Here is a 21,455-nt window from a genome sequence, read left to right as displayed (position 1 = left end):
GGCCACTACTGAGTTTTCCAAATTTGCTGGCAGCTGTATTGCTACCTAAGTCACCTGCACATCACACAAAGTAAGTGAAGTCATTCAGTCGTGTCTGACTCTTTGCGATCCCATGGACTGTAGTCTACCAGGCTTCTCCGTCCATGGGATTTTCCAGGCAAGGGTACTGGAGTGGGTTTCCATTTCCTTCTCCTGGGGATCTTCCCGACCCAGGGATTGAACCCAGGTCTCCTGCATTGCAGGCAGATGCTTTACCCCCTGAGTCACCAGGGAAGCACATCACACAGGCTCGGTTTAATGGACATCTCTAGTTCGATTACTCTATTTAGTGACTCTTATGCCGCCAAAGCCCAACTTTGATATAAGAAGCTGTCTAGAAGGGATAAATTCTTAAAGCTGTGCCCTCCACAAATAATTTTAAAATACAAAGGTATAAAATAACTGGAAGGCCCTTATTATCACTTAATTCTCATGATCCCAGGCAGAAAGCCAAAGCATTTATAGATGTGATGAGTACCAGCTCCAGTATCAAAACTGTTTTATGAGCAACAATCCACCATGAGTGCAGATTCCATCTACCTTCATTCATTGGCTTTCTTCACTGTTTTCACAAGCCAGCATTCATTTGACCTATATGAGGCTCTATTTAAGAATATATATATGTATATATTTGTGAATACATATATACATACACACACATATACGTGTGTGTGTGTGTGTGTGTATATATATATATATATATATATATATATATATTTCTGGGGGAGGGCATGGCAACCCACTCCAGTATTCTTGCCTGGAGAATACCATGAACAGAGGAGCCTGGCAGGCTACAGTCTATAGTGTCGCAAAGAGTCAGACATTGCTGAACTGACTTAGCACTTCATGACATGCACACACACACACACACACATATATATATATATATATTTGAACAAAGTTTAAAAAACTTTTTGAGAAAAATATGAATATTATTACATTGTAAGAGAAAAAATATGAATATTATTCTCTTTTAAAAGGGCTTTCTGAGAGAGGAGCGTAGTGATGGAAAACATACTAGAAACTATTAAGAATTTACATACTGTGCTTTTTTGATAAAATAGCTGAAATAGCATTATTTCAGTTGTGCTATTTAAATCAATTTGCTGTCTGAATTACTAGCTTCAGAAAATGATCCCAGTAAAATAATATCTACATTATTATCATCCCAGTAAAATAGCATCTCAGTGTAGCTTCATATTAATATACACCAGAAGCACATTCTGAGGTCTTTATATTAGGTTTTAATTCAATTGCATTATCTTCCAGAAAAAGCTGACTGGCCTGGATCTGGGCCTGTTGACATGAGAACATATTTCAGTGAGCCCCAGAGAGGATCAAAATATAGGCTTCAACTGCCCCCTGGTGACTGATAAGCAGAATAACCAAATATAATTCAAAGTCTGGAATAAACAGGTTTTCTCCTTTGCCATTTATCTATTCATTTATAAGAACATATTAGGAATTCTATTATGTACTTTGTTATGCACTGAAGATAAAAAGATAAGTGAAGTGAAGTGAAGTGAAGTTGCTCAGTCGGGTCTGACTCTTTGCCACCCCATGGACTGTTGCCTACCAGGCTCCTCTGTCCATGGGATTTTCCAGGCAATAGTACTGGAGTGAATTGCCATTTCCTTCTCCAGAAAGATAAGTGGGATACAGATTTGTGTCATAGTAAAATCAGGGTGAAAAGATAATTTCAGCTTTCCCTGCTAAATGCCATTGTAGTGATTCTTTTTTTTTTTTTTTTCTATTCTGATGAAGTTATTATGTAGGCATTTTTGTAGGTATTCTTATGGCAATATTACTTAGAAATTCCTGAAAAATAAAACATCTTTCTACACAAGTGTAATTCCTGTACCAACACAAATCTAGAAGACACATAGTAAATAATTACATATTTCCAGTTTTTCCTAGGACTTCCCGGGTGACTCAGTGTAAAGAATACACCTGCAGTGCAGGATAGACGGAGATGTGAGTTTGATCCCTAGGTCGAGAGGATCTCCTGGAGGAGTAAATGGTAACCTACTCCAGTGTTGTTGCGAGGAAAATCCCATGGACAGATGAGCCCGGCAGGCTACAGTCTATGGGGCTGTACAAGAGTTGGACTGAGCAACTGAACAACAAAGTTTTTCCTAGGCAGTATTTTGGCCACCTCATGCGAAGAGTTGACTCGTTGGAAAAGACTCTGATGCTGGGAGGGATTGGGGGCAGAAGGAGAAGGGGAAGACAGAGGATGAGATGGCTGGATGGCATCACTGACTCGATGGACATGAGTCTGAGTGAACTCCGGGAGTGGTGATGGACAGGGAGGCCTGGTGTGCTGCAATTCATGGGGTCGCAAAGAGTCGGACACGACTGAGCGACTGAACTGAACTGAATTGAACATGAATCTGTATTTTTTTTTTTTTCTGATTTACCCATATTGCTTTTATCCTACTAATAATGTTTACAGTTTTAAAAATTTTCATTCTCCCCAGGGTCAGCATTATCAAATCTATTAAGCAGATGAAGAAACTGAGGCAGAAGTCAGCCTTACCTGATAATTCAGTGTAATAGATGAGATCACAACTCGAATTGTCTAATTGCACCTGTTGTCTTGGCAGATTCATCCAGTAACTTTTGTGTGGTTTCTGATGATAAATATGAGGGTCTTATGAAGCCAGAGTAACATGAGATAGCCATTTACAAGAAGGGTTAAGCCACATGTTGGATCATTTCCAGCATCAGCTACTGAGCAGCTGTCACAATTCTCTTGGGTTAGATGGAGTCTTTTTTCAAGTTATGTAAGTCCCATATCCAATTACCAATCCCCAACATCACCCAGGCCCAGGCTTGGCACTGCTCAACCAAATGACACGCTTGTGGTGCCAGAGCAAAGCAATTACATAAATAATTTACTTGGGTCTTCTTTAATCCTATACAAGAGAAGCTTATGGTAATCCTAATTAGTATTTTACTCACTCTGCACAGTCATGTAACAGCAATCTCCTAATGAATTCTCAACACTGAGCATGAAAGGGTGCAAAATTTTTAAAAGATGTATTCCTAATTTAACATAAATCAATGATGTGAGTCAAGATATATACAAAGTTGGTTTATTTGAAAGATATCAATGGTTCTAGATGAAAACTACAGGATAATTTCTAAGAGGTCAAAAATAAAACCCAAAAAACCTAGAGATAGCGGGGAATTTCTTGGTATCATTTTAAAGCTAGGCTCCTTAGTATTTTGAATTTTCAATTCAGCTATTTTTGTTCCATTTCAAAATATTTTCCATTTTCTCATATTTTGAGCTATTAAACTAGTTTCTCTATGAGCAATTTTTTGCTTTCATATACAGTACTATGAAATAAAAACTAATTGTTCAACATTTATGTACCACTTAAGATTGTTTCATTTTTGATCATTGGTAGCATACTGGTGAATATAACTATCATTGCTTTGGATCATTGCTTTATAAGAAATGAAGTGAAAATCTTTTCGGGTAGTTTTATGATTTTGTGTGTCTTGGACTCAAATTTTCATAATTAAGTCCAGTTCGTTCAATGACTACACTTAAAATATAAATTCATCAGAAATTTGTTATCTCTAGAGCATGATCCAAGAATTAACATGAATGCTTTCCTCATCTGCACTCAGCTGTATTGTTACCTTTTTTGCTCCCTTTGTTCACTAGTTCATTCATGTGATAATTGCTTTGTCCATTTACCCACAAATAAGTATCATACAAAATAAAGTCAAGTTTTTTCCCCTCCAGGAGTTGCATGCTCAAGTTGGAAAACCAGTGTTGAAATCAGGACAGGTGCTTCTCATAGAACAAGTGGTAGGGAATCGAAACAGAGCAAGAAACATCAGAATATGCTGGCAACAAGCTGAATTCTGAAAGGCAAGTAGGAATGAGTTAAGTAGGAGGGCTACCCAGTTTGGTGGATTTTCTACTGTATATCAATGGTATACAAAGATATATATACCTTTATATATCAATATACCATTTTATATATCAATATACCATTGATATACAAATAGATATAGCAACTTGGCCCTTTTTGGGACTCTTAACCAGAGAAATAAGTAAATGGCAGTTCAAGAGGCGCCTAGGTGATATGGCTGAGCTTGAACTTTACCCATTGAGAAATTTCAAGTAGGGGAATAAAAATGACCAGGCTTGAAATTTTAATAAGGTCACTTAGGCAGTAATATGGAAGATATGTTGGAGGAGGCATGGAGCAACGGAAGCAAGGAAATATTAAGAGCCTACTGCAATAATCTGGGCTTGAACTTAAGAGGGCCTAAGGGGGCAGGTAGTTGACAATTTACAATCTTGTGACACTCAAAATGGTCTTGATTACCAGCATGAGCACGTTTGAGAAGCCTGTCTGAAATATACAATCTGGTGCCATATTCCTTACCTTCAGAATCAGTGTTTTAACAAGTTCAAGTAATCTGGTGGCTCAAATGGTAAAGAATATGCCTGCAATGCAGGACACCCGGGTTCTATCCCTGGGCCGGGAAGATTCCCCTGGAGAAGGGAGTGGCTACCCACTCCAGCATTGTTGCCTGGAGATTCCCAGAGGAGGCTGGTGGGCTGCAGTCCATGAGGTTGCAAAGAGTCGGACACAACTGAGCAACTAACACTTTCAGGTAATCTGTATGTCTGGGAGAATCATTCAGACAGAATAGAAACACAGTATGGGCAGTTACTAGAGGAAAAAAAAAAAATCACTCTTAGGTGTGGTCAGTTTGAGGTGTTTATGGAACATTCAAGGAAGCTGATCCATAGCAGTTGAGTATATGGATCCTGAGGCTGGGCTGGAGATGCAGTTTACCATTTATCAATCTGTTAGTATTTGAAGCCATGGTCCGACCCAAGTTTCCTGGAATCTGCCCAGGAAATCATATCATTAGGCAGAGGGCCCAGAGGGAGCACTAAGAACATCATTATTTAAAGTTCCATATAGCGAAAGGTATCCACAAGAAACAGAAGGAGGTTCCAGTGGGAGGTCTAAACAACGTGAGAAGTAGGAAGAGTTCCAAGTGGCAGGATGGTCAACATTCTCATTTTCCAGCAGAGCTCACATAAGAACAAACAAAAGTCCATGGATTTGGCAATCTTGATGTCAGAGTAAAGCTATGGGTGGAGATTATTTCCCATTAGTTCGTTCTTGACCTTAGTATGTGGGGATGCAATTTAGTTTCTGCTTTCAAAGTTCAGATGAGTAGAGTATGTGAGAGGAGCTTGGTATGGAGCCACTTTGCAAATGTTCTCTCTTCCAGTAAGATGGTAAATTCTTTGAGAAATAAGGAAGGCACATAAAGATGAGTAAGACCCAGTCCTAACCCTCAGCGTTTATAACAAATAAGAAATAAGGTATCCATAGTACAAGATGGGACATATATTATAAAATATAGGGATTCAAAAGAGGCATATACTACATCCAAACAATCAGAAGAGGCTCCTTACTTCTCCTAAATTGTTAGTACAGAGATGTGCTTACTTAACATTTACATACTTAACACTTAAACTATATTAATTGCTGACTTTTCTCTCAACAAATCTGATGAATTATTAATAAAGTCCCATTTATTCCAAAATCCAAGGAAACTTCAAACTCATTCATGAGATATTTATTAAAATAACACATTTAGGGAAAAAAATCAATACAATGTATACATCATTACTGAAAACTGTATACCATCATACAAAAAAGGATTTTATTTTGGGAAATCGATTCCTAATTTATGGCAAGTTTTACTTTAGAAATAAAACCACAAAACAACACAATCTAATTCAATCTTAAAGGCTGGCATGCTGAGCAAGGAATGTTCTTATTCTTTGTAGGAGTTCCTTCTTTACACTGTCGGGTACCAGGGCTGAAATATAAAAATAAAAACATAAGAGTAAGATGATTCCAATTAATATTTATCAATTTGAGATCTGGTATTTTATTCAGGATTACCAAGTGAAATTTCATAAGTAACCCTCACGCTTCAATAAAAAAAAAAAGACATCTGAGAAAATAAAGTATATTTGAAATTTATTGTTTGAAAGAACTATCCAATACCTAAAAATATAAGGCACATGTAAAAATTCTTTACACTAGGAATAGAAAAGGCCTTTCTGAAAGAGAGGCTGTAAAAGATTGCTAAATCTGATTCAAATGCAACTTAATAAGCCTGGTTAAAATCAAACAAAAAAAACAGAGAATGCACTCTTACAAAAACAGGGCAATCTCTCTACTATACAATTTCTTCAACTTGATAGGAAAAAGATCAGCAGGCTCACAGAAAAATGATGAAAGGAGAAGCACACAGTTCTTGAATGTCAAAAGAATTTAACCTCACAACAGAAATGAAAATTAAAACTACCATTCAGATAGCATGTTTTACCAAGCAGATTGGCTAAAATCCAAAGGTCACTAATATATGTATTGGCAAGGCTGAGGGAAAACTGGCCCTGTTACTTTGGCTGGTGGGAGAATAAATTGATATAGCATATTTGGGGAGATAATTTGGTGATCCTGTATTGAAATAAATGCATATATTCTCTTGAATCAACAAAGATGCAAGAGCTTCAACAATAGTTGTTTCTGTCATATGTTCATGTTTCAAATCTTGAATCATGTGACTGACTATATTATCTACTCTGAATATTAAACCAAAAATGAGGAAATGGGAGTTCCCTGGTGGCCTAGTGGTTAGGATTGCAGGCTTCACTGCCATTTGGCCCAGGTCCATTCCCTTGCTGGGGAACTGAGATCCCAGAAGCTGCAAGGCACAGCTGAAAAAAAAAAGGTGGGGGGAGCCCTGATCCTTGAAACTTAATATTAAACGTCAGTTATCAAATCTACACTATTTCCCTCCCTCTTGGCTACTAATAAATAAGGACAAGAAGGAATTAACTTTAACCTCTAATGTTATTTGCTTGAATCCAGAGGAAATGAAATCTTCAGATATAGTTCAATATTTCTACAAAAAATTCCACAAATGACAGAAATCAAATAAGACAGATACTCCTTTTTATAAATTTAGTATAAACCTGCCGAGAAATAAGGACTACAAAATTAAGTCCACTGGAAATGTGATCAATATGTATATTAAATACACTTTTAACTCAAAATTATGATGACTGAGAACAGATCAGCTGCCTTGGGGTTACGGATGAGGTGTGACTATAAAGGAATAGCTTGAGGGAGTCTTTTACAACAAATCTATACATGTGTACAAAGTTCACAGAACTGACACTAAAAAAGGGTCAATTTTACCATATGTTAATTTAAAAAATACTTTAACAATGAAAAGAAAAGATTTATTTTTACTTTTCTTTTTTGCTAATTCTCTAGCAGGGGAGCTATAAGGGATTGAAATATCCAACACATTAGCCTTATGTGTAATAATTCAGTGTTTTACACCAGCCCCCGAGTCATTATTCGCTTTCCTTATTAAAAATAAACCAAGTTGTCTTCTTGGATGTCTAATTAAGAATCTGGTAACTCTGTAACTTCATGATTGGAAATGCAGAGATAATTTCTACCCTGTTAACAGATTTACTTCTTAAATGTTAACAGATTAAGCAAAAATTACAGAAAAAAAGTAGAATCAAAATACAGAAATTTATTTAAAAATATAAATCCATGGGGAGGGCAAAAAATATTGCCCCACCCCGAAATATGATTGACCGACAAAGTTATGTTTTAAAAGATGGCTGAAAAGGACCGTGGGATACTGTAGCTCTTTCCAGGTGGTAGTAATTCAGGGGCCTAGTATTCTCTTGTAATAATTTTAAAGTGATTTACTTTTCACACTTTAATTCTTTTTACTTTTTCTGTGTGAGGAAACAACTAATGGGTTATCTAATTTACCTGCTTCCACTTATAACTACAACCACCCCCTACCGCCTTCCTCAAAATAAATGAAAATAATCTAGTTACACCTAATTATTACATATAGACTTAACATTATTTCCTGTTTCTTTTGATTTCTCTTAACAAGGCATTAAAGGGAGAAATTTAGAAGGCAGCTGAAGTGTGTCTTAAACATGAATTACCCAATCATGAAGTTACGGAGCTACCAGATTCTTAATTAGACATCCAAGGAGACAACTTTGTTTATTTTTAATAAGGAAAGCGAGCAATGACTCAGGGGCTGGTGTAAAACACTGAATTATTACACATAAAGCTAAACTTTACAAATCCTAGCTTCCGGTAATATTTGCCTCTATAAAAAATCCCAAATTTAAGAAATTATCTGTTTTAACAACCATATCAACTTACATGTGTATATTGTTTTAAGAGCACAAAACATTTTACACCTCGTTTGTTACTCAAAACTGCAAGAAAGTTGGCGAGGCAACTATAACTCTTCCCAAAGAGAAGATGCAAGTATACCCACATAATTTTAGAAAGAGTGCTTTTCCCTGTTAAAAAAAAAAAAAGAAAACCTGAACCAGCAAGAGAGAAAACAAATCATGTCTTAGCCCACATTTCGTTTCACACAATTTGTATTCCTTACCTCTGCCTTTTGGTGTGATTTCAGCCACCAAGTCATCAACAGTAACGTGTTCTAGTCCCTTTTCTTTAATTACCTCTTATGCAAAAGCAAAAAACAAATCATATCATTTAAAATCATTATCTGTAAGAAAGATTTTCATAGAGGAAGGGTTAAGATCATGTTTTTAGAGTCCAGAATGGTCTTTAAAAAAAAAAAAAAAAAAGAGGACACTTCTTTTTTTCTTTCTAATGAAGATTTAGTTCAACCTTAAAAACAGCATGTATTCACTAGATTCAAAACATAAGACAAATAGTTGTAACAAGTAGAATGAATTTGAATTATAAATTCAAATTGCCCAAAATTAAAATATGGAACAACTCATTTGTTCTCTTCTCTATGTTGGACCAAGAGGAAGAGGAGGAGGAAAGGAGTTAATACTTACTGGACCCCTATTATGTGCTGGGTGCTTTGCAAAATTTAATATTCACGATTATCTAATGGCCTGGGCATTTTCCCCACTTTGAAAGTGAGGCAAGTGATGCTTAAAAATTAAATAACTCATTCAAACATGACTTGAAATCCAGCTCCAGTCTTACACCGAAGGTCTATTTGACCTTGAAGTCTATGCTTTTGTTAATTTGGCACATTGCCTTCTTTGGATTAATGATATAAAGTCTCTACTATCATTATCATTTGTAGAAACCATTACAATGAGAATTCATTATAAATATCCAGAATTCCATCATGCCAAAAGCTGAGCCAGAAAGGAAGGAGGCTCACCTTAGTGACTTGTGGAATCTAGCTAATGGCATCATCATCAATACCCAGTAATTTAACAAGCTTCCATTTTATAATTTAAAAAATATAAGTAATTTTATAAGAGCTTTTATAGATGATTTTTTTCAAAAATAACACTGTTAAAGACAGGAGATAAAATTTCTATAAGTCTGCCAGCCATAACATGCTCAACATGTTATTAAGAAAAACTGACTAGGAATCACTAATGTTTCACTTCCAGTAGGCACACTGAGAGAGGTGGGATATTTCATGCCAGAGGAAATCTTGCCTCAATTGTTTTAAGAGAAACACAAAGAAACATTTCTAAAATTTAAGGAACAGATCTATATATGATCACTCAGTGCAAGTAGTCTATACCACATGATTCAATTTTCTATTTGTGTACAACTATGCTTGAGCACACAATATATCTTAAAATACTGATTATAATGTTTTCTAGTGAATTTCAGACCCACACAGTTGAGAGCAATGGAATTAGCTTATCTTCTAAATGAAACTGATTACCTTTACAGTGTGCCTTCAACTGATCCTTCCAGCCACATTCAATTAATTTAGCTCTCAGCAACTCTTTGAGGCTGTTGAAAAAGAAGTGTTTCCAAATTAAACTACAACAGCGTACAGTATCTTAGACAGGAATGTTTGAAGCAAAGCTTCACTGTTCAATGAAAAATCCCCTGCCTTCTGGTTACAAAACTTTTAATTTAACCATGGCCTAATCTTGGTTCTATCACTAAAAAGTTCTTTGATCTTATGTGAGTCATTTTAAATGCTGAGCCTCATTTTCATCATCAATAAAATTCAGTCAAGTGGATGGGACACAATACTTCTTAAGAAACCCTACTTGGCCCTTCTTACACACTTTCTACTTCCCTCCACCAACAGGAATATTGTGGGTTTTGTATAACTTCAAAAGGATATTAGTTGAGTTTGAAGCAGCTGTACTTTTGAAAGCTTCAAACCCCAGAATCCATTCTTTAACTACAAATTCTTAACCATTAACTATCTTACTGCCCCATTATATCTCAACGACTTCCCCCTCCCTTTTTCTCATTACCCTTCTAAATTATACATTAGCTATATGTTAGTAGCTCAGTCATGTCATGTCGAACTCTCTGTGACCCCATGGACTGTAGCCTGCCAGGCTCCTCTGTTCATGGAATTCTCCAGGCAAGAATACTGGAGTGGATAGCCTTTTCTTTCCCCAGGGATCTTCCCAACCCAAGGACCGAACCCACATCTTCTGCATTGCAGGCAGATTCTTTACCGTCTGAATCACCAGGGAAAAACTTTAGTTACTACATTAACTATGGTATTTCATTAATTCTAAGACTGTACTTTCCCACATTTTAACAATCCAGTCATTGGCCTGCCTATCATAATTCAATTGGCAGTATTTTCTTTTCTTAATGGTTAAAAAAATAATGGTATGTATTACAACTGACAACATCATGGGTGCAAAAAAATATTTTATCTTCTGCAAAACCTACTGTTACAAAGCCTCAATCTTCAACCTAAACCATCTCATTTCTCAGCTTAAACATGTCGAGTCACAAGCCAAACTGCTTCTTTTTCAATACTCCTAACATCTACTACGTGACATTTCCATCTTGATGTTTAATTAAGTCATTTAATCTTAATAGGGCCAAAACCCAACTCTTGCTTCTCTTCCACCTCAAGCTGTTCTTACCAGAAAGGCAACTCCATTCGTCTTGGTGCTCAGGCTAGAAACCTTGGCAGCCTCCTTCACTCAGTAATTTTGATAACACTAATATCCAATCTATAAGCACATCCTACTGGTTCGTTTTTAAACATATACCTGAAATTCAAATGCTTTTCACCACCTCTGCCATTACTAGCTAGTTCAAGCCACCATCTTCTCTTGACTGGAGTGCTGCCAAAGCCTCTGACTTGTTCCCTGCCACTTCCTCTCTGCACTTCCTTCTCTCCCTGCTCAAAACCCTCCAGGGATCTCCCGGCTTACTCAGAATGCAATTTCCAGTCTTTACTATAGCCTAAGAGACCCTGCATGGTTTGCCCCCTCCCCAGGGATGTCTCTGACTTTACTGTTTCTCTCTCTTCCCAACTGACTCAGTCTCAGTGGCTTCCATGGGTTCCTCAAAAGGCCAGGCAAGGGAATGTCCTGGCAGTGCAGTGATTAGGACTCGGTGCTTTCACTGCAGAGCCCTGGGTTCCATCCCTGATGAGGGACTAAGGTCCCACAAGGCGTGCGAAACGTGGCCAAAGAAAAACAAGCCAGGCAAGCTGTCTCAGGACCATGGCTCTTAGTCTTCCCACTCCCTCAAATCTTTCTGATCTCTTTATCAGTGAGGTCTACTTTTTTTCCTTTCTATAACACACCTGATTATTCTCTGCTTTATTTTTCCTCTAGAACTCCTCACCATCTGACACACTGCACATGTATTTTCTGTCTCCTTCCATTAGAATGTAAGCAGTATAAAAGAACAGACTTCATTTTGTTCACTATTGTATCTTCAGACCTTAACAGGACATGGCAAATGGTAGAAACTCAGTAACTTAAAGCTATGTGAATGAAGACAAATGAAAAACAATAATACATAATCTCCTACAGCCATTACTGGCCATACTATCCTCTTGGTTTCCCAAGGCACTGTTCTAGAGGCTTTCTTCCTCCTCATTCCTCATATCAAGGGTTGTTGATTTTACTTAAAAAAAAAACAACAAACAAACTGTAAGTTCTTTCCTTTTTTGCTATTTTACTTTTCGCCTGATATTATCTTCACAATCTATCTTTAGTCCTTCAAATCTCCTTCACACTGCCAAAATAACATTCCTAAAGTGCAACATGATCTAGTCAGCCTCTTAAAATTTTTTAATGCCTCCCACCATCCAAGGATAAGTCAACAAATGTTTTTGCAAACCTACCACCTATTTTTCTGCCATTTCTTTGACAGTAAATACACTCTACAACTCCAGTGTGAGAAATCAGGGTAGGGGCTCTAGCAATGGAAATGTGAGCTAGGCAAGGTGGATCATGAATGGCCTATTACTGAACAAGGATGTAACCAAGTTAAGTACATTGCTGAAACTACTAGGAGAAAGGTAGTCTTAGCTGGAGATGTAAATTTTGAGTTCCTAATTCCTGCCACCTTGTGCGTAGTGCCTTCTGGAAAATAAAGCCAACAGAGGAAAGCAGATATGAGATAGGAAAATAAAGACATATTCTTACTGACAATTTTTGAAAGACTGGACCCAGTGGTGCCTGAAGTACCTTCAAAACCCTAGACTTTCAGTAACACAATATTATACATTTCCATTAGTTGAGCTAGTTTCTCATCCTTTTTAATGGAAAGATTTCTGATTATAAAAAAACCACATTTCTCCTCCTGTCTACTGTCTTTCACATTTTAATTGCACAGTTCCCCCAGAATATTATCATATTAGAACAAATTTCTTTGACTTTGCATATTTGTTTCCATCTGCCCAGACTGTCCTTTCTCTTTTACTTTGCTGGGGAACCACTAATTCTTCTCTCCTAGGTGAAGTAACACTTCCACCATTCTGGGAGACTTCACTGATCATTTTAATCTCCAGGTAGAAGCTGAAAGTTCCCTCTTAGGTTTCTCTCATACAATTTATCACCCTGCTCCTGGAAGCCTTTTTTGATTCTTTAGCCTCTCCTCTGCACGTGGAAACCTGTTCATTCTTCAGATGTTTACTTGGCCAATTATGTGCTAGGTATGATGCTGGGTATACAATTTCTGCTGTGGAGAAACTTAGATTCTACTTATACAAACTAGCAAAATAGGCCAGTATAATACAAAGTAATTAAATGCTATGACAGAACAAGGTATTTGGGAATTAACAGATTCCTGTAAGAGATGATATTTAAATTAAAACCTGATGATGAGCTTGAATTACTTAAAGATGGGGGGAAAGAATATTTCAGAGAGTAAGAACAGCAAATGCACTCTGAGGATATGAGACCTTGGTAACTGAAACTGGTTCCATTATGTTGACTCTCTTAAAACTGGGCAACATTTTATCTCCAACGGCAGTTATTTGGGTATGTATTTTTCTTCTCCTTTAGTTACACAGTTTTTGAGAGAGAGTCATTTCCTGTTCATCTTTGTACATGATTCACTTCCCTCCAAGTCTTGCCATATTGAACAGACCTAAGCACTTTTTTTTTAATTGATGTTAGGAATTGAAGTTTTGGATAATCTCAATTTTCTGTAATTATTTCTACTAACATCAGTATTGTTACTTGATAACTAGATTCTTGTAATATAACAAAATTATAATTTAAAGATGTTAAATGTAATTTATTAATACAATCTATTACTTACCGTTCTCTTTCTCCAGTTTCTATCAACTTTTGGTTAATCGCTGCTCTCATCTGCGCATCTTTGTTCATCTTGCTAACCTGAATATCAACATGTATTTTCAGATATAGAACACTTACAAAGCATTGTCTTCTAAATCCTCTAGGCTAGCACCTCAACAGAGTAACATTCTATCAGCTGAAGGGGTGATAAATTTCAACAATGTGTTGACAATGTCATTACTCTAACATTATTTACTGTTTCCCAAGAAGTCATAATGATGAACTTTACAATTTCCCCCTCACCATGTACTCTTCATTAATAAGTCTTTGGATAATAACAATTACTGTACATTTGTTAAATGCATATGTGCCTGGCACTGAGCTAATCTGTTTTTATCTCATTTAATTCCCAGATCTTATTCTTTTATGTAAGTAGTATTAACACAGTTTATATTTTACAGGTGAGGAAACTGAGGAACCAAGATAGAAAAGTGAACTCAGATACTGTGACCCCAGAAGCCCCCAAATACTTTACAAGCACATAACAACTGACTGTTAAATGCATTCAAAATTTGGGGGAAGCTATATAACCTGAATATCAATAAAAGATTAAGTACAGTTGGTGACAAAATTTCCAGGTAAGGCTCTTAAGCACTTTACTTTTCACTAGGATGTACAGAATTACAACGGCCAAACTAGCTGTGTGTGGGTATGTTCTTTATCAAAACTTGCAGGTTGGCATAAAGAAAAAAGAAATCTCAAATAAATTCCTAACTTAGAAAATTCTCAATTTTCAGTAAAAACAGACAACCAAAACGGTGTAGAAATAAGAGGAAGGTTAAGTTGTAAAACTTGGAATAAGCCAACGTTACGTTACCCTACTTATCTGTCACTAACTTGAGAACTTTTGTTGTCTCCCAACTTGCCGCCTTTAAGAAAACTGAGAGTGGCGGTGAGTTTTCAGAGTTGTGTTTTTTCTTTAATGCAACAGGAAAAAGGAGAGGTTGAGAAAGAACTAGGATATGTTTGCCTTTGCAGTTGGAGGCTAACATTTTCAAAATAACACTAAGATCTATAGTCAGGACCTTCCCTAGAATACTGAACTTGATCTTGCCTTCGGTCCGACACTACGGATAGTGACCTTGGACAAGTCAGTTCTTAAAAGGCCTCAGTTTTCTCACTGGTAAAACAAGGGCGCTAGGGGATCCCTCCCAGTTCAGACAGTCTTACGGAAAATAGAATAGGGCGGAGACAGCGGGAGAGGCAGGAGGGGAGGAGCCAGAAAACAAAGCGAGGACTGGCTTCAGGCCAACTCCGGTAGCACGCCCTGTCGGAGAGCCCTACAGGCCCGCGAGCGCGGGTCGGGGAAGCTAACGAAAGACAGCACATCGAAAGGAGCCTGGGCTGGGCCCGTGTCCCGGCCCTGAGGACCACGGGCATAGCTCACCACCATCACCGCGGGCGAGGGCCGTCCCTTCCCAGCGACGAAATGACCCTTGCGCTGACGACCGTTACCTACCACACTCTTCGGCTGCCCGGACCTAGACCCTCAGTAGCTCGGGCACCTAAGCACACAGAAAGCTAGCACACGCATTTCCGGGGCGGGGTCTCGCTACCCTGCCTATAAAGTGAGAATTTAACCAGCGCGGGCCGCCTCCTGGTCGCTCAGCCTTCTGGGTAAGAGAGTCCAGATCCTGCTGTCGCGCGGGCATTGAGTTCACGAAAGACTACATATCCCAGCATGCAACAGAGGCAACTTTCTCGCGGGCACTACATTTCCCAGAAGGCACGCTACGCCGCAGTGTTTTCTGGGATGAGAACCACGCCGCCTCCAAGCCACAGTGCTACCAGGGAAGCGCGGACCTTTCAACGAGAGCTTTACTAATTCTCACGCTGTGCCCCTGGAAGGCGATGGAGGTGGCCGCTAATTGCTCCCTGCGGGTGAAGAGACCTCTGCTGGATCCCCGCTTCGAGAGTTACAAGCTCTCCCTCGAGCCGCTGCCCTCTTACCAGCTGGAACTTGACGCAGGTGGGAAGCGGCGGCACCCTCTCGCCCTCTGTTCCGTTCACCTTTCGGTTTCCTTCGGCGCGACCCATTCTTCATTTTCTTCTTTTTTGACTTCGGCTAGCCAGGCGACTGTGACTTTCCTCACGGTCAAGTCGGGCTGGGGTTTACCATGGCTTTCTCTGGAGAAGGACTCCCTTCCCCGACCGCCTAGGGAGCCGCTTTCCAGTGGCTTTGGCGTAGCAGGACCGTGGGTTCCGCCCTCGGCTCTGCTGCCCGGGCTCCAAGAGCCTGCCCGAGGTACTGCCTAGGCCCGGCCCGCCTGTCGGTCCTGGTCTGATTCCTGCTGCAGAGAGTGCTCAGGACAGGCTTTGCTCTTGGAGCATCCCCTGTGTGCGTTGAGAAGCCACACTTCTTTGGAAGACCTTCTGCTCCTGTCCTCTGGCTGAGACCCAATTCTTAGAAGAGAAACTCCATTGCATTTATAGGCTGTCAGATTGAGGACTCTGTAGTAGGACTTTTCTCTACATCTCGAGAAAAAATTGGAGACGAGTTGGTTTAGTACCCACACTTCTACTTATTTTATCTGTCGGTGGCGGGAATAATCATCCATGTTTTTACAATGTAACGAGTGGCATTTTAGTTGACGATAAAGAGCCCAGAGACTGCATTTTTAATACACAACCCTGCTGATTCTGATTCATGTCAGTGGATCACACTTTGAGCGATAATCTAGAGTTAATAGGTTTTATAGTATCAAGTAAGGGTTTATTCGTTTAATGTATAAATTATAGAACCTCAGCAACCTCTCTTGAGAGCCTGTTTTATGTACATGCTGATACAATAAAGATGAATATGATACAGTAATGTAAAGTTGCTATTGTCTAGCTAGGAAGAAAAGTGTAAGCTGATAGTTACAAGAGGATGTGGTAAGGCAGTGATCAGGATATGTACAAAACATAGTGATGGTGTTTCCATGTTTCTCAAACCAGCCAGAGACATCTAGGAAAGCTTCTAGATGAGGGAGTTGATATCTCAGTTGCGCTGTAAAGAATAGGAGTTGATCAGGATAAGAGAAAATGAGCTTGCTGTTTTCTTTTCATTCCCTTTCTTCCACCTGACATTAATAAATGATAACTCCATGTTATTTAGCCTTGCATTAAAAAACCACCTCAAAACTCAGTGGCTCAAAACAGTAAGCAGTTATTAGTGCTTATAAGTCTACAGGTTAGCTAGGTGGTTCTAGTCATGACTCGGCTTTCTCATACATTTGGGGTTCTCTGGCTATAGGCTGCTGTAAGATGGTTTCAGATGCTCTCCTCTTGGCTTTCCTCCGTATGGTCTCATCCAGCAGGCTGCCACAGGCTTATTCCAAGAGACAAGCAGCGCAAGAGTTTTTCCAGGCTCTGCTCGCAGTAAGTTTGCTGTTGTTCCACTGGCCAAAGCAAGTAGTATATTCGAGCGCAGAGTGGGTATGTATGGGAAGACTGCTAATGCAGGTCGACATAGTCCCTTGTGCTTTAGTCATCTTTGGTGTATTTCTTGTTTTTTTTTTAATCTCTGTAGGGAAGGAGAATTAGCCAAGATCAGCAAATTAGCAGTGATCAGACTCTCGCCCCACGGCCTCTCGCTCTTGCCCCACGTTTGGTGAATACGTAGTTATGTAACAGCTGAGATCATTTATTGTACTGTGCACGTTCAGTGCCCTCTATAAGCACCACCTGAGAAGCCTTTGCGGCTGCGTTATAGCTGTGTCCGCTAGGTGAACCATGAGAAGAGAAAATAGCGTGTCTGTTTCTATGGCTGCTGTGCCAGTCAGGAGACAGTAAACGTGTCTGCCGTTCCTGCAACTCCTTGAGTTTTCTTCCCTCACCCCTGCTCATGCCTTGCCTACTGTGGTTCAGCAGTGTGCACAGTGAGGGGCCGCGAGATAATCTCCTGTTCAGTTTCTCAGCAAAGCCTGCCAACTCAAAATCTTGTCTTCTCCATGCCTCTACCCTGGTCCAAATCATTGATATCTCTCACCTGAACTATAGTACCTTCCTGACGAGTCCTCCTGCTTTCGATTTTGGGCACCTTCATTCATTAAAAAACCACCTCAAAAACCACTAGACTGTGAGCTCCATGGAGCTCACTGTGGTGTTTCTCTTTTGCTCAGTGCTCCCTCTGTAGAGACAGTGGTTGGCATAGTCGATACTCAGTACACTGACTGAATGAAGGAGAGAAGTTGTTGAGGTCATTCCATTCCTGGGAAAGCCTAAGCAAAGGGGAAACAATTAGACTCTGTGCAGGGCACTACTGCACTGCTGTTTTGCAAGAGCAAAAAAATCTACTGGGAGGGTGAGAAGATTTAGATAGGTGAAGGCACTTTTTAATCTTTGGCTTTTTTTTATCCTGTGAGTCAGTGTTTCCCAGACTTTTCCATGGGCAATTACAAAGTACAGCTCAGCTGTCATAGATTTACCAGCTTTTTAATTTCCTTAGTGGAGTTGTTTCTTAAAAACCGTCATGTCCTCACCCACCTTTTCATAATCAGAAGGATATTTTGACACCAAAAAAGCAGGAAGCAAACTGTCACAATTAATATTCCTCTTGAGTACATTGACTGTGAAAAAACTAAGATATTCTTTTTCTCCCTCATTTCACCAGTATTGGTCTTAGATTATTGTTTGGAGGTGGAGATGATGAGATGTCATTTACATTAGGGTCTTAAGTAAAGAAAGGAAATCGCTAAATTGGGGATTGAATAGTTCAGTCCTTGGGGCTTCCCCAGTGGCTCGGAGGTAAAGAATCTGCCTGCCAATGCAGGAGACATGGGTTCGATCCCTGGGTCAGGAAGATCCCCTGAAGGAGGAAATGATAACCGACTCTAGTATTCTTGCCTGGGAAATCACATGGACAGAGGCGCCTGGCAGGCTACAGTCCATGGGGTCGCAAAAGAATCGGACACATCTTAGCAACTAAACCACAGCAAGTTCACTCCTAGGTTCTGGGAGATTGAGTTTGGATGATGAAGGGAGTGGAGATGGGGAGACCAGTTGGGATGCTTTGCAGTAGTTCACATGAGGAGCTTTCATTAAGAATTACTTGAGGATGATGAAGAAGAGGTTAATTCTTTTAAAAACTGCCATTTCTAGAGAGTGTGAGATGATTGAGCTGCTCCTCCTGATGGTTTGATTTCTTTTATAACCAGCCCAGGGGGTTCATATTAATTCAACAAACTGTTGGCAGGCACCTGTGGTGTGTGAAGCTCTGCACTTGGGATGTGAGAATGAAGGTGGGGTGTCTGGACTCGAAGAGCTCAGAGCATTGAGTTTTGTTCTCTTGTCTTATATGCTGTTAAATTGTTCTAAAACCCACTTTGCTACCCCCTGTGACACTGCATAAACAGTAAATGTCACTCTGTCTTTTTCTATCCCAAAGAACTAAGCAATAAAAGTCTTTTGTATAAAATGTAACTGCCCTTTGACCTAGCAATTCCATTTCTGGGCCTTTCTCTTATACTTTTTTTCCCCTAGACTCTCCACTCAGTAAATGTATATTCACTTAGCTAATTCATACTCCATTCTTTCATCTTGGTTTACAAGAAAGTCAGATTCCTTTCTTGACTATTAGAACCTATACTATAAAATCTCTACAAATTAGAATATTTACTTTTCCATAGACCTGATTCTTCATAGACTTTATCAAATTTCTCAGCATTTGGTGTCTGTTTTCTCTGCTAAGACTATATTCTGTGTTGAGAGTCCTGTATCCATCTTTTTCTTCAGTGTTTCATCTCTGGGGCTGAAGCATGACTGATTAGTAATAGATGATTTTATATCACACACAACATTAAACAGCTTTTGTTGTTCAGTCACTCAGTTGTGTCTGACTCTTGGCGACCCCATGGACTACAACACGCCAGGCTTCCCTGTCTTTCTCTATCTCCTGGAGTTTGCTCAAAGTCATGTCCATTGAGTCAGTGATGCTATCTAACCATCTCATCCTCTGTTGTCCACTTGTCCCCCTGCCCTCAGTCTTTCCCAGCATCAGGATCTATTCCAGTGAGTTGGCTCTTCACCTTTGCTGGACAAAGTATTGGAGTTTCAGCATCAGTCCTTCCAATGAATATTTGGGGTTAATTTCCTTTAGGATTGACTGATTCGATCTCCTTGCTGTCCAAGGGACTCACAAGATTCTTCTCCAGCACCATAATTTGAAAGCATTAGTTCTTTGGCACTCAGCCTTCTTTAAGGTCCAACTCTCACTTCGGTACATGACTGCTGGAAAAACCATAGCTTTGACTAGATGGACCTTTGTTGACAAAGTGATGCTTTTTGATTTTTAAATATGCTGTCTAGGTTTGTCATAGCTTTTCTCCCAAGGAGCAAGTGTCTTAATTTCATGACTGCAGTAACTGTCCACAGTGAATTTGGAGCCCAAGAAAACAGTCTGTCACTGTTTGTATTGTTTCCCCATCTATTTGCCATGAAGTGATAGGACTGGATGCCATGATCTTAGTTTTGAATGTTGAGTTTTAAGCCAACTTTTTCACACTCCTCATTCACCTTCATCAAGAGGCTCTTTAGTTTCTCTTCACCTTCTACCATAAGGGTGGTGTCATCTGCATATCTGAGGTTATTGATATTTCTCCCAGCAGTCTTGATTCCAGCTTGTACTTCATCCAGCCTGGCATTTCTTATGATGTACTCTGCATATAAGTTAAATAAGCAGGGTCACAGTTCACAGCCTTGACGTACTCCAATTCTAAACCTGTCCATTGTTCCATGTCTGGTTCTAACTGTTGCTTCTTGATGTGCATACAGGTTTCTCAGGAGGCGGGTAAGGTACTCTGGTATTTGCATCTCTTTAAGAATTTTCCACAGTTTGTAGTGATACACACAGTCAAAGGCTTTATCGTAGACAATGAAGCAGAAATAGATGTTCTTCTGGAATTCTCTTGCTTTTTTCTGTGATCCAGCAGATGTTGGCAATTTGATCTCTGGATCGTGTACCTTTTCTGAATCCAGCTTGTACATGTGGAAGTTCTTGGTACATGTATTGTTGAAGCCTAACTTGAAGGATTTTGAACATTACCTTGCTACACGCGGGGCTTCCCTTGTGGCTCAGCTGGTAAAGAATCCGCCTGCAATGTGGGAGACCTGGGTTCAATCCCTGGGTTGGGAAGATACCCTGGAGAAGGGAAAGGCTACCCACTTCAGTATTCTGGCCTGGAGAATTCCATGGACTGTATAGTTCATGGGCTCACAAAGAGTTGGACACAACTGAGCAACTTTCACTTTCACTTGCTACGTGTGAAATGAGCACAATTGTGTGGTAGTTTGAATTCTTTGACATTGCCTTTCTTTGGGATTGGAATGTGGCCAGTCCTGTGGCCACTATTGAGTTTTCCCAATTTGCTGGCATATTAATTGCAGCACTTTAACAGCTTTACTGAGATATAAATGACAATAATCTACAGATATTTAACTGTATAGTTAGTTTTGACATGTGTCTGTATACACTTAGGAGGTCATTACCACAATCAAGAAATTAAACTTAGCCATCATCCCTAGAATTTCCCTTGTTCCTTTCTGTATCTGGCCCAGAGTTAGTTAGGAGGGAACAGGGAGGAAGAAAAAGGCAGAAGTGATCTCCCCTTGTAGCCCACCACGCTCCTCTGTCAATGGGATTTTGCAGGCAAGAATACTGGAGTGGGTTTCCATTACCTTCTCCAGGGAATCTTTGCAACCCAGGGATCAAACCCAGGTCTTCTGCACTGGCTGGCAGATTTTATTTTTTTTTTTTAAACCACTGAGCTACCAGGCATGCCCC

At 39.5% G+C, this 21,455-nt stretch overlaps 2 protein-coding genes across 3 annotated transcripts in view; one reads left to right on the top strand and one right to left on the bottom strand.

Annotated features, from left to right (window-relative positions):
- Positions 1-5,651: 5,651 nt before the first annotated feature.
- On the bottom strand, positions 5,652-15,798 carry ENY2 (ENY2 transcription and export complex 2 subunit). Of its 2 annotated transcripts, none has more exons than XM_044928622.2 (5): positions 15,644-15,798; positions 13,656-13,732; positions 9,832-9,902; positions 8,551-8,625; positions 5,652-5,913 (listed from the first exon to the last, which is right to left on the bottom strand). In XM_044928622.2, exons 1-5 carry the CDS (start codon positions 15,728-15,730, stop codon positions 5,837-5,839), a joined length of 387 nt encoding a protein of 128 aa, XP_044784557.1. In that variant the 5' UTR covers positions 15,731-15,798; the 3' UTR covers positions 5,652-5,836. The 2 variants fall into 2 exon arrangements, with proteins under 2 accessions (XP_044784557.1, XP_006069647.1); XM_006069585.4 differs by lacking the exon at positions 15,644-15,798 and adding an exon at positions 15,081-15,240.
- NUDCD1 (NudC domain containing 1) overlaps positions 15,411-21,455 on the top strand; it is a 94,070-nt gene continuing 88,025 nt past the window's right edge. Inside the window, exon 1 of the mRNA XM_025265180.3 lies at positions 15,411-15,662. Within this exon, the coding sequence (XP_025120965.3) occupies positions 15,545-15,662 (118 nt within the window). The 5' untranslated portion in view covers positions 15,411-15,544. The remainder of the gene's footprint in view (positions 15,663-21,455) is intronic.

Source organism: Bubalus bubalis, chromosome 15 (genome assembly GCF_019923935.1).
Source record: "Bubalus bubalis isolate 160015118507 breed Murrah chromosome 15, NDDB_SH_1, whole genome shotgun sequence".
Classification (NCBI taxonomy): Eukaryota; Metazoa; Chordata; class Mammalia; order Artiodactyla; family Bovidae; genus Bubalus; species Bubalus bubalis.
Note: the sequence above shows the minus strand (reverse complement) of the source record. Positions and strands in the feature narration are given on the sequence as shown.

Coding starts and splice junctions, on each gene's coding strand:
- ENY2 (XM_044928622.2), bottom strand. CDS start 15,730: ATGGGTCGCGCCGAAGGAAACCGAAAGGTGAACGGAACAGAGGGCGAG. Junction 9,903..13,655: donor GAAACTGGAGAAAGAGAACG/GTAAGTAATAGA, acceptor CTTTTTCAACAG/CCTCAAAGAGTTGCTGAGAG. Junction 8,626..9,831: donor GTTGAAGGCACACTGTAAAG/GTAATCAGTTTC, acceptor CTTTTGCATAAG/AGGTAATTAAAGAAAAGGGA.